Raw genomic sequence first — 17076 nt, forward strand, 5'->3', positions numbered from 1 at the left:
AAACAAGCGGCTGTGACGTGTCTGAACGACTTATCGACCTGTCGCACTCACACCCATCATAATGAAGTGTTTCGAGAGACTGGTCTTAGTCCACATCAAAGCCAGTGTTCCTGCCTCCCTTGACCAACACCAGTTTGCCTATCGGGCAAACAGATCAACGGAGGATGCAATCACAACTGCTCTACACTCTGCACTGAATCACCTAGATGGTAAGGAGACCTACATCAGAATGTTGTTCATAGACTACAGCTCAGCATTCAATACTATCGTCCCCAACAAGCTGGCCTCCAAACTCTTGGCCTGAACACTTCCCTCTGCAACTGGACCCTGGACTTCCTAACAAACAGACCCCAGTCTGTTAAATTAGGTAACCACACCTCCCCCCCCCCCCCCCCCCCCCCGACCCTGAACACGGGGGCCCCACAAGGATGTGTGCTGAGCCCCCTCCTCTACTCCCTCTTCACCCACGACTGTGTGGCTGTTAATGGTTCCAACACCATCATCAAGTTTGCAGATGACACCACGGTAGTAGGCCAGATCACCAACAACGATGAGTCAGCCTACAGGGAGGAGGTCCAGCACCTCGTGAAGTGGTGCGCCGACAACAACCTGGCCCTTAACACCAAGAAAACAAAGGAAATAATCGTGGACTTCAGGAAGTCCAAAGGCGGAAGTCACACCCCCATCCACATCAATGGGGCGGAGGTGGAAAGGGTGGCCAGCTTTAAGTTCCTCGGAGTCCACATCACGGAAGACCTCTCCTGGTCCCTCAACACCTCCTCTCTGGTGAAGAAGGCCCAGCAGCACCTATATTTCTTGAGGAGGCTGAAGGGATGTAATCTGTCACCCCCGATCCTCTCTAACTTCTACCGCTGCACTATAGAGAGCATCCTGACAAACTGTATCACGGTATGGTACGGCAGCTGTAGCTCCCATGACCGGAAAGCCCTGCAGCGGGTAGTCAAAACTGCCCAAAACATTACCGGCACCCGGCTACCGACCATAGAACATATATATCAGAAACGCTGCCTACGGAGGGCACGGTCCATCATCAAAGACCCTACCCACCCCAGCCACAGTCTGTTCGCCCTCCTACCATCTGGAAGACGCTACAGATGCATTCGCACCCGTACGACCAGATTTAGGAACAGCTTCTTTCCCAGGGCTGTCATCCTACTGAACTCCACAAATAAACACTAAAGCCTGCACATCTGCCGATGCACTTTATTATGGTCATATTTATGCTAATATATATGTACAAATGTATGTTGAAATGTTTAAGTGTCCTAATCCAAATTGTACACTCTCGGGAGCCGCAAGCCTACATTTCGTTGTACTGCACTTGTGCACTAACAATGACAATAAAATTTGATTTGATTTTACATACAGCTATATACAGCTCTACGGCTCCACCTAGTGTCCACTATAGAATGACATGTTATTGATCGTTACAGTCTCGAGCCGAGTGGTCCTGGCGGAACCCAAACTAAGCATCGGTGAGCAGGTTATTAGTGGGTAAGTGCTGCTTGATAGCACTGTCGACGACACCTTCTATCACTTTGCTGATTGAAAGTAGACTGATGGGGTGGTAATTGGCTGGATTGGATTTATCCTGTGTTTTGTAGACAGGACATACCTGGGCAGTTTTCCATATTGTCAGGTAGATGTACTGGAGCAGCTTGGCTAGAGGCGTGGCTAGTTCTGGAGCACAAGTCTTCATGACAGCCGGGATGTTGTCTGGGCCCATAGCCTTTGCTGTATCCAGTGCACTCAGCTGTTTTTTGATACCACATGGAGTGAATTGAATTGGCTGAAGACTGGCTTCTGTGATGGTGGGGACCTCGGGAGGAGGTCGATGTATATGATCCACTCGGCACTTGTGGCTGAAGATGGTTGCAAACGCTTCAGCCTTGTCTTTTGCTCTCGCGTGCTGGCTCTGCCATCATTGAGGGTGGGGATATTCATCGAGCCACCTCCTCCCGTTAATTGTTTAACTGTTCACAACTGGATGTGGCAGGACTGCAGAGCTTTGAACGGATCCGTTGATTGTGGGATCGCTTAGCTCTGTCTAGCATGCTGCTTCTGCTGTTTAGCATGTATGTAGTCCTGTGTTGCTGCTTCCCCAGGTTGGCACCTCATTTTTAGGTGCTGCTCCTGGTATGCTCTTCTGCACTCCTCATTGAACCAGAGTTGGTCCCCTGTCTTGATGGTAATGGTAGAGTGAGGGATATGCTGGGCAAGAGGTTACAGATTGTGGTGGAATACATTGCTGCTGCTGATGGCCCACAGCGCCTCATGAATGACAGTTTTGAGCTGCTAGATCTGTTCTGATTCTATCCCATTTAGCACGGTGGCAGTGCCACACAACACGATGGAGGGTGTCCTCCGTGTGAAGACAGGTCTTTGTCTCCACAATGACTGTACAGTGGTCACTGCTGCCAGTGCTGTCACGGACAGATGCATCTGTGACGGGTAGATTGGTGAGGACGAGGTCAAGTAGGTTTTTCCTCTCCTGTTAGTTCTCTTATCGCCTGCCGCAGGTCCAGTCTGGCAGCTATGTCCTTCAGGACTCGGCCAACTTGGTCAGTAGTGGTGCTGCCGAGCCACTCTTGGTGATGGATATTGAAGTCCCCCACCCAGAGTGTATTCTGTGCTCACAGTGCTTCTTCCAAGTTCCATTATATCCTCAAGATCTGACTGAGGCAAGAGTGCTGCTAATTGAAAGTAAGTTGTAACACGACTGGTGTTTATAAACAGAGCGCATGGAAAATTAAGCAATTGCATTCTTGAGAAATGGAATTTCTTGCACGGAAAACTAAGATCTTGATGGTCATGGGGTGCTTTTTCCCTTAACGTTGCTGTCTTGTGAAGTATCTTGATTTTTAAGTATTTCTAATACTTTCTGAAATTAAGCACTGATTTTTAACCTCGCCACACCCCCCCCCCCCCCCCCATTGAAATAGGGGTAGCGAACTTATCGCCCCGTTCACGCTGCGCTGCACCCATTGCCAGTTTAACTCCCAGGTTTCAGGAGGCATATGCCGTGCTTGCTGCAGGCAATGGTCTCGTAAATGTTCAAAAGTCTGGGTACAATAGTTTAATTCAGACGCTGCACTTGCCACCACCACCGCACCCCACCCCCTCCGGAGTTAAAATTGGGGCTTTAGGGTTTAGAAACATCGCTCTGAAGGGGTATATAATTTTTTACATATCTCTGAACAGTGGTTTCTTTGGGAAACACCTTTTAGCCATTATTCCTTCTGCTCCCCAATAGCATTTTGTATGTTGTAGGAACGGTAGTTCCTATGAATAATTGCAGTTCGACTCAGTAAATCAAAACAACAAAGTTTAATAACAACGAAGTTAACTAGTAAGCTACAGGAGAAGATGTATACAGGTCTGTTCAGGCTGCGAGGCACTCGAAGACTACTGGAAGGTTCTGGAAACCGACGTCATGACATCGCGTTCTTCGCGCCACTGGCGGTCACGTGATCGGCGTCATGACGTCATCATGCAGAGTATAGGAAGGTACATACAGTATAGTTAACAAACAGTTTAAAGGTGCAGTACGTGGCTACACTACAATGCAGTTAGAGATTATTCTCAAATGTTCTGAGTCTCTTAGTGGCTCCGCCACAATGTACTTAATGAATTCATGTAATGAATTCATGAAAACCAAGATCTTGATAGTCATGGTTTCACCTGGGGAAGTTCATGAATTCCAGTCACCTCTGGTTAATTGGGCATCTTTGATCTGTCATGAGGACTAGTATTTTTTAGACCTCGCCTTAAATTCTTGTCCAAATTAAATCTTGAATTTAATCTGCAACAAAATTCCTATTCCATATTTTGACGAATTGGAAGTAAAGTGCAAATTCCATTCTGTGAATGTGAAAAGAACTTTTATCTTGATTACAATGACAGAACTAGGTCACGCCTGAATTCCAGGCAGTTTTCACATGGGACACAAGCACTGGGGTGTTTCCAAATGGAGATTGCAAGAATGCTCACTCTGTTTCTACAGTGCCTTTTGGTGTCTGCATGATGGCCAGCTGGGTCATGATGAAATGGCATCAGTGGTACGCAGTAAATGGGTAGAGCAGCAACATTTCATGTCACTGAGAGTGCAACAAGGGCAGTATAAAAGTAGTTGGTGTGCGCTCCGCCAGAAAAAAGGTAAGCTTTTAAAAGTGAAAATAAACTCTTGACAGCTTGATTGTACCATGATTCGCTTTTCAATGTTTGGGAGCAACTGAGTAGCCTGTCAGCACCTTCCAGTCATTAAAAATATCACTGGCACTTGGAGGCAGTAAGCAGCACTGTGCACGTGCCTTTGAGTATACTTGTCAAGCTCTGCCTTCCTTAACTTCACTCCGATGAAAGTGGAGAGGGAAAATAGATAAATGTTAGTGACAGATGAAAGCATTCATCCTAAAAGAGTGAAATGTTTATTTCCACTGGGGCTGTGGCTACTTATAAAAGGCTGCTGTCGACAACCTCTGTGAATTCTTCATATTTTTACCAAATATTATCATTGTTTGGATGTCAGACAGAGGTGACCTGCAGTTTGACCGTTCTGTTCTGAATGAAAGTCTAAACTAAGAGATACCTTCCTGCTGAGCAGTGATGTGTCAGATCTCTGTAGTAAGAAAGAAAGACTTGCATTTATATAGCACTTTTCACGACCACCAGACGTCCCAAAGCACTTTACAGGTAAAGAAGTACATTTTGAAGTGTAGTCACTGCTGTAATATAGGAAACGTATGTGAAAAGTGCTTTTCATTTGAAGAATGAGGAAGACGCAGTGAGGGATGTTACTCTTCCTGCTTTTTGGAAAGAGTTGGAGGGCAGAGTGTAATGATTGAATAAACACCCTGCAATGGTGGAGAGGACGGCATTTGGAATAAGCAGTAATCAAGGGTCAGCGGTGCGGTGGGGAAGTACAGCCAGAAAACGTCACTAAGGATGAAACCAGGCCATGGCAGGACTTGAGGACAATAGTCTGGAAGTTGATTTGTTCGGGCACAGGGTGCATGTGGAGTCTCCCAAGGATGGAGAGGATGGGTGTGTGGGGTTTTGTGTCGGTGAGGCTATGGGTAACGGAGCTGTGGACCAGCTGAAATTTGTGGAGGTGGGCTAATGAGATTATTAGAGAAGTCAATCTTCTAGATGATGACAGCACGTCTTAGTATTCAGCAGCAGTGTGGGAGGGTTGGGGTAGGACTTCGATAGTGTTCTAGAGGTGGAAGAGTGCAGTGTTGGTGATGCACTGGATGCGAGTTGGAAAGTTCAACTCGGATGGAATTAGACGCAGAGGTTGTATATCACTGGATTTAGCCTGGGAAAGTTGTTGGAGTTTGGGCCAGATACAAATGGGTGCCAACGGGAGCTTAAAGGTTGGCTTCAGTTTTTTTCAGACCTTGCACTGAAGGAAATTTTGGATAGGTAATTGGAAAGTATAGCGACAGCCTTGGACTTGATTGCTCAAGATTAGTATGTGAATGAATTAGACAGCAAAGTTACGAGAGGAGAAATCGTTATGAGGAGAAATCTTTTGGGAGATGCAGCAATGGCTGTGTCGTGACATAATCACAGCATGGTCCACAAGTGATCAGTCTCCGGAGATGGACTGTGGAGGAGAATGTAGTATTTAATGATGTCGGAGCAGCAAAAATTTAGAGGAGGAAAATCAAATCAAGTTCAATCCCACAGAATATCATTAATTTATTTTCACTGACCATCTCCATTTTGGTGATTTGGAGACTGGATTGGGGGGTCTTGGAAGAGAGAGAAGTGAGTGTGTAGTTGGGTGGGAACCTTGGAGAGCGGAAGGATAAGCAAGAAGGGGCAGCTTTTGAAAAGTGGGGTGATGGCATTATAAGAGGTTGGGACAGTTTCAGAGGATAAGGAGAAGTTGACTATGTCAACGAGCATGGGATACAAAATGAAAGTTGGGTATTCGGGAGCTTGGTTGGGGGAGGATCAAGGGAACAGTTGGTGGATTTCGAGAAAGGGATGGTTTTCATGAGAGCTGGGGGATAAGAGGATGAAATGTGAAGGAGGTCTCCCTGGAGCAGAAAAAGATAACTGTGGATGAACTTAATGGGCCGAGTCTTGCTGGAGCTGGGCATCTCCGGGCGTTTGCCATTAGTTAGACATTTTCTTGCACCTTTCAACTCAATTTTTTTTGCGTCTTAATTTGCTGGAAGTACGAGCTGATAACAGCAAGAGGGCAATGGGCCATCTGGGAACTTGACGAACAGCGGGGACCAACCGTGTATCTCCTTAACCAATAATTTAAGGATGGAGAGAAACAGCAGGACGACTGAAGAGGAGGGTGAATTAGAGTCAAATCAGGTACAGAAAGAGAAATGGAGAGGGAACAAAAGATTGGATTGAGAGAGAAGAAAAAGAGACTGAAAGGAAAAGTAAGAAAAAATTTAAAAATTTAAAATGTAAATATTTAAAAAATCTCTAAGAATTTAATACATGCATGGAATGAGATTGAACACTTTAAATGATTCCCTTTCTGGGCCAGCAAGGTTGATTGACATTGCATTAACAATTATACGTCATTAATTGTCAGCTGTGGCTCAGTGGGTAGCACACTTGCCTCTGAGTCAGAAGGTTGTGGGTTCAAGTCCCACTCCAGGGACTTGAGCACATAATTCTAGGCTGACACTCCAGTGGAGTGCTGTATTGTCGGAGGTGCCGTCTTTTGGATGAGATGTTAAACTGAGGCCCCGTCTGCGCTCACGTGGACGTAAAAGATCCCAAGGTACTATTTCAAAGAAGAGCAGCGGAGTTATCCCCGATGTCCTGGCCAATATTTATCCCTCAAGCAACATAACAAAAAAACAGATTATCTGGTCATTACCACACTGCTGTTTGTGGGAGCTTGCTGTGTGCAAATTGGCTGCCATGTTTCCCACATTACAGCAGTGACTACACTCAAAGTACTTCATTGGCTGTAAAGTGCTTTGAGACATCCGGTGGTCCTAAAAGGTGCTATATAAATGCAAGACTTTATAATTTTAAAAGGATACCTGCGCTCTTAATTGCCAGACCTAACTTTCTGTGTAGAAACAGGTTTTTTTTTGGTGTGGGGTTATTGTCTGGCCAGTCAGGCGTATCTGAGCTGCTCCAGGCCCCGTGCGGTTTCGAATCGTTCCCCTTTCTGGTTCTGACCGCCGGACTTATTTCAGTAGCGATATAGACAAAATGAGACTCGTGGTTGGGTGCATAGAAGACCAGTATTTATTGAAATAAAGAATAAATTGCTATACAGTAAAATAATTATGAATACAGCACACCTTTGCTTAATACAGCACACTTTTGCTTAATGGGAGGAGAAACGGACACATCGAGGGAAAATTGACTAAAATTACAATTTGTTTCCACCCCTTATACCTATCTAGGTTGCCTTGTAATGGGCCAGAAAGTCTTATGCTCACCAGTAAACGCCTGCTCCGTGCCCCTGCGGTCCTGTCTTGGATTCTTCACCGCCCCGAAGTAGAGATACCCCAGTAATTCAAAAGTAACTGCTGGTATTCCACTTCTTTGGGCGGGCTGCTGAGCTGTTCCTCTTGTAGGCAGGGCATGGAGGCGAGGCAGCAGAGAGAGAGAGAGAGAGAGAGAATGGCTTCCTGAGGGGCTATCTCTATACCCCATTGGGAGCCGTTGTCTTCGCGCCCAAATCTGGATGTATCTGGGCTATACAGAAGGGATCGATCTGTCCCCATTGACTAATGGGTTTGAATGTGTTACCCATTCATTTGACTGGTTTGCGACCAGTTTGAAATGTCTCACTGAATCCTTTAAGTGTTCAGTCAACAGCACTCAAGTGGTTTGTAAACAATCCATTGTCCTGCGGTCACCGCCCAACCGCAACTGATTGACAGCTTTAAGTACTTAAGCCCTTGAGTCAACATTGTAGAGGGCTTGTAAACAAACAAACCCTTTGTCCTATGAGTGAAACTTCCTAAACCGCAGTTGATTGACAGTTTCAAGTACTTCAACAAATTCACACAGGCTGGTATTTTTTTCAAATCCTTTGTCAGCCAGTAATGGGAGATACAGGCAGGCTGTCTTTGTCTTCTGCCACGAGGCCTGACAGCCATTTTGATACCCTGGGTTTTTAAGGTACATTCCACCCAGGTTTTCTTTAATCAAAAATAATCTTCGGGGGCTGTAGAAATTTTCCGAAATTCTTGCGAACCTTACATCTGTGGTGAGTTTAATGAGCAATTAATGTGCAAATCCATCAAGTTCTTAAAAATAACAGGGAGGTTAAGGGTGAGATGCTGTTTGTGCGAAGCAAATGGTGGCGTGGTGGAAATCGACCTGCAAGTTCTGAAGATTCGCAACTCGTGGCATATCTCTTAATCTCCTGAACTTGCTGGCTGATTTGCCCATTAATGAAGGTGTGAGTTGCTAACATGCTGTTGTTTTTCCAGCCCAGTGTTAGAAACCAAGCCCATGAGTTCCTCGCATTTAGTATTCAAGACAAAGATGTAAGATACAGAGTGGGAAGGTTTAATGATGAAGGGGGTGGTTGTTCTACAGGATGACCCCAGAGTAATATAGAATTTAGCTGCAGAGAGGGAGTAATGGTACTAACCGAGGGGTGAAGCCACAATAGGCAGTGGAGTGCTACCTATGGTATCCAGTGCTGCACCCGTATTTATAAAATCTAGTATCCCATATACTTTTTCTTTTGCCAAAGAGAGAGATGCCATATTTTGGTTTGGAAGTTAATTGTGACTGCAGTTGATGTTTCATGCACTGTTTTTTGTAAAAAATGAAAACTTAAAATTGTGTTTTGCTTTCACAGTTTGCAAATCCGGACTTTATGCAACCGATTTCAGATGTTGTTGATGAAGTAATACAAAACTGTCCCATAGATGTTAGACGTCCATTGTATAAGGTAATAAAATTACTGTTTCCTAAAAAAAAAATGCTTTTTTGCAGTGCCTCTGCTAAGCACTTCATAGGGCAAGTGCAAAGCTTGGATCCTCATGTATTGCCCGACAACATGTACAAATTGCAATCTTGGAATAACTTCATACAATAGAAGCCTGTTTGAATGAAGAGTCCCACATGAAATTCATCTTTTTCTTTTAAGATGCCAATAAAATACTAGAAATCAACATTGGGTTCCTATTTTTGTTTTTCTTGCCAGTTTCCACCACTGTTCGTCTTTCCTGAAGGAGTTGGCAACTTTCCAATCAGTGCCCAGTACCTCTTCCATTATTCATGTGTGAGCTTGGATGGTGTATGTCAGTAGACTGTTTGACTGGGGGAGAGGGCCATGACATCTGTGCCCGATGCTACCCTGATAACTGCGCATATACATTTCCAGCATGGTTCACAAGTTAACACCAAGGAGCAAGAACATTGGCAGAATTTCCACTTCCTTAGCTCGGGGGCACTGAGATTAGCATACTCGATACAGACTGATCACACCTGGTATACATGACAGTTATTCACCAGATTAACTTGTCAGGTCATTGGGGAAGTCAGCATTTTGTAGCGCCATCGAAGTTAACAGCACAGAAGGAGGCCAATCGACCCATTGTGTGTGTGCCGGCTCTTTGCTAGAGCAATCCAAAACTAATCCTACTAACCTGCACTCTCCCCATTTCCCTGTTTCTTCCTCTGCTTCAAATATTTACCAATTGGCCCTTAAAAGATGCCGTAGTCTCTGCCTCAGCCATTCCATACTCCAACAACATATTGCGTAAAGAAGTTTCTTTTAACTATCTCCCCACTTTTGGTAACCATTTTAAATTGATGATCTCTCGTCACTGACTCCCCAACCAGAGGAAATAGTATTTCTCTCTTCACTTGATCAAAATCCTTCAGAATTTTAAAAGCCTCAATTAAATCTCGTTTTGGTACAACAGATCTCTTCCCGTAACTTGTTTCCCATTTCTGGCATCATCCTGGTGATTTCTATGCTGTATTTGACTATAAGGTCCTTTCTATAAAAAGTGCCCAAAACAGCACCCAGTACTCTAACCATTGCTCTAAAACAATTTATCATTACTTCTTTACTGTTGTACTCTATACCCCTATTTATAAAACACAAAATGCTGTTGGTGTGTTTTTAGGTAGATAAAGCCATAAAAAAAGGCTTTCAGGAGATTAAGTACTTGAACCCCTAGGTGTGTCTGGTCATCCCCGCATTCAGAGTCTTCCTGCTCGGTGTATACTCATTCCTTGTTTTTCCTCCCAAAATGTGTGCCCTCACACTTATCCACATTAAATTTCACCTGTCTGCCCTTTCCGCTAACCTATTGACTGAGTTTGGGTTTTTGAACCAAGTGAATTTTATGTGTAAAGACTGTGCTCAGTAAGTTCTTTGCACAATCTGCTGTGTTGCTGAAACTACAATTTGCAAGTCATTTTTTATATTGAAGATTCTGGCTGCATAAATGGGGGGAAAAATGCACGGATCATTTCCCTTTATAAAACACTTGGCTTTAAGTCATCAATTTGTGGAGGTGGTTTGAGTCGGTACTTTCTTTCCTGCTGTAAAACCCGCATGACTGCGCATGCAAATGTCCTCCTGCACAGTGCATTTCGCCCTGCCTTATTGTGCTCTCATTTCTAGTAAATGGAAATGTGTGTGGAATTTATTGGAACTCTGTTCTTTTCCCTTTCCCAGAGGGAAAAAATATGCTTATTAAGAGCATAAGAAATAGGAACAGGAGTAGGCTATTTGGCCCTTCAAACCTGCTCCGCCATTCAATAAGATCATGACTGCTCTTTGACCTCAACTCCACCTTCCCACACTATCCCCATATCCCTCGATTCCCTTGGTATCCAAAAATCTATCGCTCTCAGTCTTGAATATACTCAATGATTGAGCCTCCACAGCCCTCTGGGGTAGAGAATTCCAAAGATTCACCACCCTTTGAGTGAAGAAATTTCTCCTCATCTCAGTTTTAAATGGCCGACCCCATATTCTTAGACTGTGACCCGTAGTTCTAGATTCCTCAGCCAGGTGAAACATCCTCCCTGCATCTACCCTGTCCAAGCCCTTTAAGAATTGTATATGTTTCAATGAGATCACCTCTCATTCTTCTAAACGCTAGAGAATATAGACCTAGTCTACTTAATCTCTCCTCATAGGATAATCCCCTCATCCCAGGAATTGGTCTAGTGCACTTTCGTTGCACTCCCTCTAAGGCAAAGGAGACCAAAACTGTACACAGTACTCAAGGTGTAGCCTCACCAGGGCCCTGTATAGTTGCAATAAGACTTCTTTACTCTTGCACTCCAATCCGTTTGTAATAAAGGCTAACATATCATTTGCTTTCCTAATTGCTTGCTGTACCTGCATGTTAACTTTCTGTGATTTGTGTACAAGGACACCCAGGTCCCTCTGAATACCAACATTTCCCAGTCTCTCTCCATTAAATAAAATATTCTGCTTTTCTATTTTTCCTACCAAAGTGGATAACTTCACACTTCTCCACATTTATATTCCATCTGCCATATTCTTGCCCACTCACTTAACCAGTCTATATCCTTTTGCAGCCTCTGCATCCTCCTCAGCTTACTTTCCCACCTAACATTGTATCATCAGCAAACTTGGATACATTATACTCGGTCCCCTCTTTTAAGTCATTGATATAGATTGTAAATAGCTGAGGCCCAAGCACTGATCCTTGCGGTACCTCACTAGTTACAGCCTGCCAACCCAAAAATGACCCGTTGATTCCTACTCTCTGTTTTCTGTCCGTTAACCAATCCTCAATCCCATGCTAATATATTACCCCCAATCCCATGAGCCCCTTCATGCAACAACCCAGTCAAAAGTTGCTGGAACTTGCAGGCTTTGGGGAACAAACTTTTGTGTGACAGGCAGTCCTGGACCAGAACACACACACCACCTTGTGTTGAAATACAGGTGCTCTGCCACCCACTACTGGCTGCATAAGCACTGCTAGACAGAATTGTAAAACTAAGTAGATTTAAAACAAAGAAACCGTACCTTTTTGTATTTAAACCAATATTAGCTGTGCCATTGGGATTTAATTCCTGAAGTAGGTCTGCATTCTGATCATCAGATCCAATGACGTTACATAGAATTTACCGTGCAGAAGCAGACCATTAGGCCCAACTGGTCAATGCCGGTGTTTATGCGCCACACAAGCCTCCTCCCACTCTATTTCTTCTGACCCTATCAACATATCCTTCTATTCCTTCCTCCCTCATGTATTTATCTAACCTCCCCTTAAAGGCATCTATGCTATTTGCCTCAACTACTCCTTGTGGTAGCGAGTTCCACATTGTAACCACTCTCTGGGTAAAGAATCATGTACTGAATTCCCTATTGGATTTATTAGTGCCTATCTTATATTTATGACCCCTAGTTTTGGAATCTCCCACAAGGGAAAATATTTTCCCTACATCTACCCTATCAAACCCTTTCATAATTTCAAAGATCTCTATCAGCCTTCACTTTTCTAGAGACAAGAGCTTCCGCAAGGTTTATTTTATTAAGCAATTTGACTTGAGAGCAGCAGCAGCCCAGTAAGTGAAGGACATTGCCTAATGTGCACTTACTCTTCAGGAAAGGCTTTTATGTGGATTGTTTTCCCTATCTACTGTTTCAGGTTTGTGATGCAAAAGCTAGGTGGCACTGCTGCACTATTGGTGAACTCCTTAATAGAATATTGCAAAGTTTATCATTTACAATTTTGTTTTTTCTTTTCGCTAATATGGTTTAAATACAGACATTTCAGTTGTATACTGTTAGTGTTCTCTTTATATGCATGGGTATGTCAGGGGCTTGTGAAGAGCTGTATGACTTGCCGCACATAAAAATAAAAGCCCTTCAATTTTTTTTTTTAATTAAATATTTTTTGCAGAATATAGTCCTTTCTGGAGGTTCGACAATGTTTAGAGATTTTGGACGTCGTCTGCAAAGAGATCTAAAAAGAGTAGTGGATGCAAGATTGAAAATTAGTGAAGAACTTAGCGCTGGTCGAATAAAGGTGAGTTGACGTCTAATCCTATTGTTTTCCTCTAACAAGTTTAATTAATTTAGAAAATCCAACTATAAATATAATTCTTTTTATATATATTTTTAACCCCTTTTTTTAAATGCCTGATTTATTAGCTGTCAGTCGATTAAACACACACTACAGATACTAAAATGGGCATGCCTTGTAGAAAAATGTATTAATCAACTCCTGTGTATTGATGTCAATTAAAACAATACTTTCAACTTTGAGATATTTAATATGTACTTTTGTCAGACTTATTTTAAAATCCACATTATTGGTTTGTAAAAGAGAATTTTAGTTGGCTTAAGAACAGATTAGTTATTTAAAAAAGAGCAAGTTTAATCTTCTAGTTGAGTGATTCCCTCCGATTTAATTTTATTCTTTGTGTGTGTGTATATTTCATTTTAAGAAATAGCATTCAAATATGTTGAGGCAAACTGGCTGTGATGAAAACGTGACCAATTTGTATTATGGTGTCAGTATTTTCAGTTTTCTTTTGCTACATACATAGAAACACACAGTTTCAATATGGAAACAGGCCATTCGGCCCAACCAGTCCATATCTGCGTTTGCCCTCTGCTTGAGGAAATAGTTCAATTCACATTTACCCACCCTGTTCCCATAGCCCTTCGTTCCCTTTTCCTTCATCCATTTATCTAATCTAATAATCTAGAATGTTGACCGTTTCTGCCTCAACCATTAACTCAAATTGAATTCCGCAGCCTCCCAACTGTTTCGAGATGTTTATCTTCCTTTCTGTTCTAAATCTCTTACGTATAATCTTGTATCTATGGCTCCTCATTCTTAACCCCTCAACTACTGGAACCAGTCTGCTTCTATCTACCCTGTCCCAACCATTCATAATTTGAAATACTTCTACCGTATCGTCCAGAAATCTGCGACCGTATAATGAACGGAGGATAATTTTGCGAATAAAAAGCTCCAATTTTTCAAATGTTCAAAATGTAATTGCATTGATTAAACTGGCAAGCTGGATGAAACAAATGTTAAATGGGGGGGGAGTTCAAAAAATGCGACTGAACAATTTTTTTCCCCTGTTACCCTACAGTAATGACAGTGAAATCTTGTAATTGATGCTTTTAAAGACTGATTTTTGATTTTTATTTTATTCAATAAGCCTAAGCCAATTGAGGTTCAGGCGGTAACCCACCATATGCAGCGGTATGCAGTTTGGTTCGGCGGCTCCATGCTTGCGTCAACGGTAAGTGGACAAAACAATTCTTACTGAAGCTTGTAAGAAAGTTTTGTGTTTCGGATGTTTTATATCGCTTCTGTATAGCAGCTTCATTTTTAGCAAAGTCATATTGATGTTTTAAATGCTGCCGTACTGACCGGATGCTTAACTGTCTCTAAGCCATTGCACTGGACACATATTGTGTCATAATCTTATATGGCCAATGTGCAACTGAACATTTTAGGCTTCAGTTACAGTGCCAGGTTCAAGTTGATGCAAAACAGTTTCAGTGTAATATAATTCCCAACAACTTGTGCCTGATGCAAAGCTATATTTGACTTTAAAAAAAATATTATATAGGCAGGCGTAGCAAGCACTCCTGTTCTCCTGGCATTAAAAACTAACTATCCAGTATTGATGGTATCACAGATACTGCTTTGAGCTGGGTGCTGAGGTATCGCCGCATCCTTAGAAATGCGTAGTTCCATAGCATGCAATTTTATTTAAAAAAATTGAGGAACTACATTTCTTCAAGAGATGAAAATTGCCTTGGGAGGTTTTTTTTTTAGTCCCTGCCCAACAAAATAAATTGGGGTGGGGGGAGTGGGTTGAGGGGAGAAAGAACTGATGTCATTGATTGTTCTTGCTGGAGGCTGATTAGAGAAATAAGTGAACCAGAATTGGGACTATATGATTTGTGAGTGTGAAGCCCCTGGAGGTGATGGGATGGGAAAGAAAACATTAGGGGATAGAAATAAAAATTAAAAAAATATATTTTAACGTCATAATTCACCATCATGCTTGCATATTTTCCTTTCTCCTCCCCCCTCAACAGCCTGAGTTTTACCAAGTGTGTCATACAAAAAAAGATTACGAAGAATTTGGTCCCAGTATCTGTCGGCACAACCCGGTTTTTGGCGTCATGTCATAATGGCAGCTGTGTGTAACTACAGCATAGGAATCCAAGGGCCTGCTACAGAACAGGATGGGTGTAACAACTGACAAGTTTGTATCACTGCTGCATCGAAATCTGGACACTTGTACCTGGGATGCTTATACTATAGGGTTGGACACTGTCTAGAGTCATTTCTACTAAGCTCACCATGTGCCAGCTATTTATGTTCTCACAACTTCCCTTTATTCCCTTTATTTAAGCTTACTGGACAGATTAGTGTACTATACCTCAAATCCAAAACACTCAAGTAGTTTTTGAAAAGCAATGCTGGCAGCATTAATCCTCCCTCTAGTGAAGGAATGAAAAGGTTCAATTAAAGGGATTTGTTTCCCTTTGTACATATGGAAAGATATATTGCAGATCATGTGACAGAGTTATGTTTATATTTAATAATTTTTTGTATTCTAAGACTGAAACTGTTTCTCAGCACAATACTGATATGTGTATTAATATTTGCAATTGGACTTGGAAATATGGAACTCCTTAGCATCTACCATTTGTTTAAAAAAATATGAAAGTTTTCTCTTGGGACCTTTTTTTGGAATACAGTTACCCTTAAATCCATTATTCTGTTTTCAGTTGATAGTATTGGTTATAATATGTCTTATAAACGTTGGTGCTTCTTGTATAGTTATTTATTTATTACCAGTGTTTCAGGGTTGTGTTTTTTTGAGCCAGGAAGAGAGAGAAATGTTAAATATTTTGAGATTTTAATAGATGGATGAAATGCTACCATGCACCATTCTAATAAAGGCACTTCACAATCCATATGTTCCAGGACTTTGTTTCATCTTTCATAAAACACCTGAACTGTGAGGGAGCCGATGTCCTCGGGGTAATATTTTCTAGGGCGGTTCGGGAGGATTTAAACTAATTTGGCAGGGGGATGGGAACCTAGGTAGTGGAAAAGAGGGAAGTCATATGAAGTTAGAAATAGATGGTAGAAAGGTGAGAAGCAATAAGCAAAGGAGAGAAACACAAAGGGCCAAACTAATTCATAATGAGAGTGTGAAAAAAGCAAGCCTGAAGGCTTTGTATCTTAATGCTAGAAGCATTAGGAACAAGGTGGATGAATTAGTTGTGGAAATAGAGGTAAACAAGTATGATTTGATTGGGATTACAGAAACGTGGCTGCAGGGTGGGCAAGGCTGGGAACTTAACATCCAGGGATATACAATATTTAGGAAGGATCGGCAAAAAGGTAGGGGAGGTGGGGTAGCATTGCTGGTAAAGGAGGGGATTAATGCAATGGAAAGGAAGGATATTAACTCGGATGAAACGGAATCTGTATGGGTAGAAATGAGAAATAGCAAGGGGAGGAAAACGTTAGTGGGTGTGATATATAGGCCTCCAAATAGTAATATGGAGGTGAGGGAAGGCATAAAAAGGGAAATTAGAGAAGCGTGCGATAAGAGCACAGCTGTCATCATGGGTGACTTTAATTTACATATTGATTGGACTACCCAAATTAGTAAAAATTCTGAGGAGGAGGAATTCCTGGAATGTTTTCGGGACGGTTATCTGGACCAATATGTCGAGGAGCCGACTCGAGATCAGGCCATTTTAGACTGGGTATTGTGCAATGAGAAGGGACTTATCAGCAATCTTCTTGTACGAGGCCCCTTGGGTCAGAGCGATCATAATATGATCGAGCTCTCAGTCGAGATGGAGAGTGAGGAAATTGAATCAGAGACTAAGGTCCAGAACTTAAATAAAGGGAATTACGAGGGTATGAGACGGGAATTGGGTAAGATTGATTGGGTGGTGTTTCTGGGGGGATTGACAGTGGATAGACAATGGCAAGCATTCAAAGATAGAATGGAAGAATTCCAGAACATGTTTATACCGGTTTGGCATAAAAATAAACCTAAAAAGGTGACTCAACCGTGGATAACGAGGGAAATTAG

The 17076-nt window shown here is 42.5% G+C and overlaps 1 protein-coding gene across 4 annotated transcripts in view; it reads left to right on the forward strand.

The window, feature by feature from the left end:
• The window catches only part of actr3b (actin related protein 3B), an 80231-nt gene extending 64296 nt beyond the window's left edge, over positions 1–15935 (forward strand). For all 4 annotated transcript variants that reach the window (XM_085987513.1, XM_085987512.1, XM_085987515.1 and 1 more), the window contains 4 exons: positions 8834–8926; positions 12882–13007; positions 14158–14241; positions 15050–15935. In XM_085987513.1, the coding sequence (XP_085843639.1) occupies positions 8834–8926; positions 12882–13007; positions 14158–14241; positions 15050–15145 (399 nt within the window). In that variant the 3' untranslated portion in view covers positions 15146–15935. The remainder of the gene's footprint in view (positions 1–8833; positions 8927–12881; positions 13008–14157; positions 14242–15049) is intronic.
• Positions 15936–17076: the final 1141 nt, after the last annotated feature.

Source organism: Somniosus microcephalus, chromosome 5, assembly GCF_052327205.1.
Source record: "Somniosus microcephalus isolate GS21.2 chromosome 5, FLI_Smic_1.0, whole genome shotgun sequence".
Taxonomy (NCBI): Eukaryota; Metazoa; Chordata; class Chondrichthyes; order Squaliformes; family Somniosidae; genus Somniosus; species Somniosus microcephalus.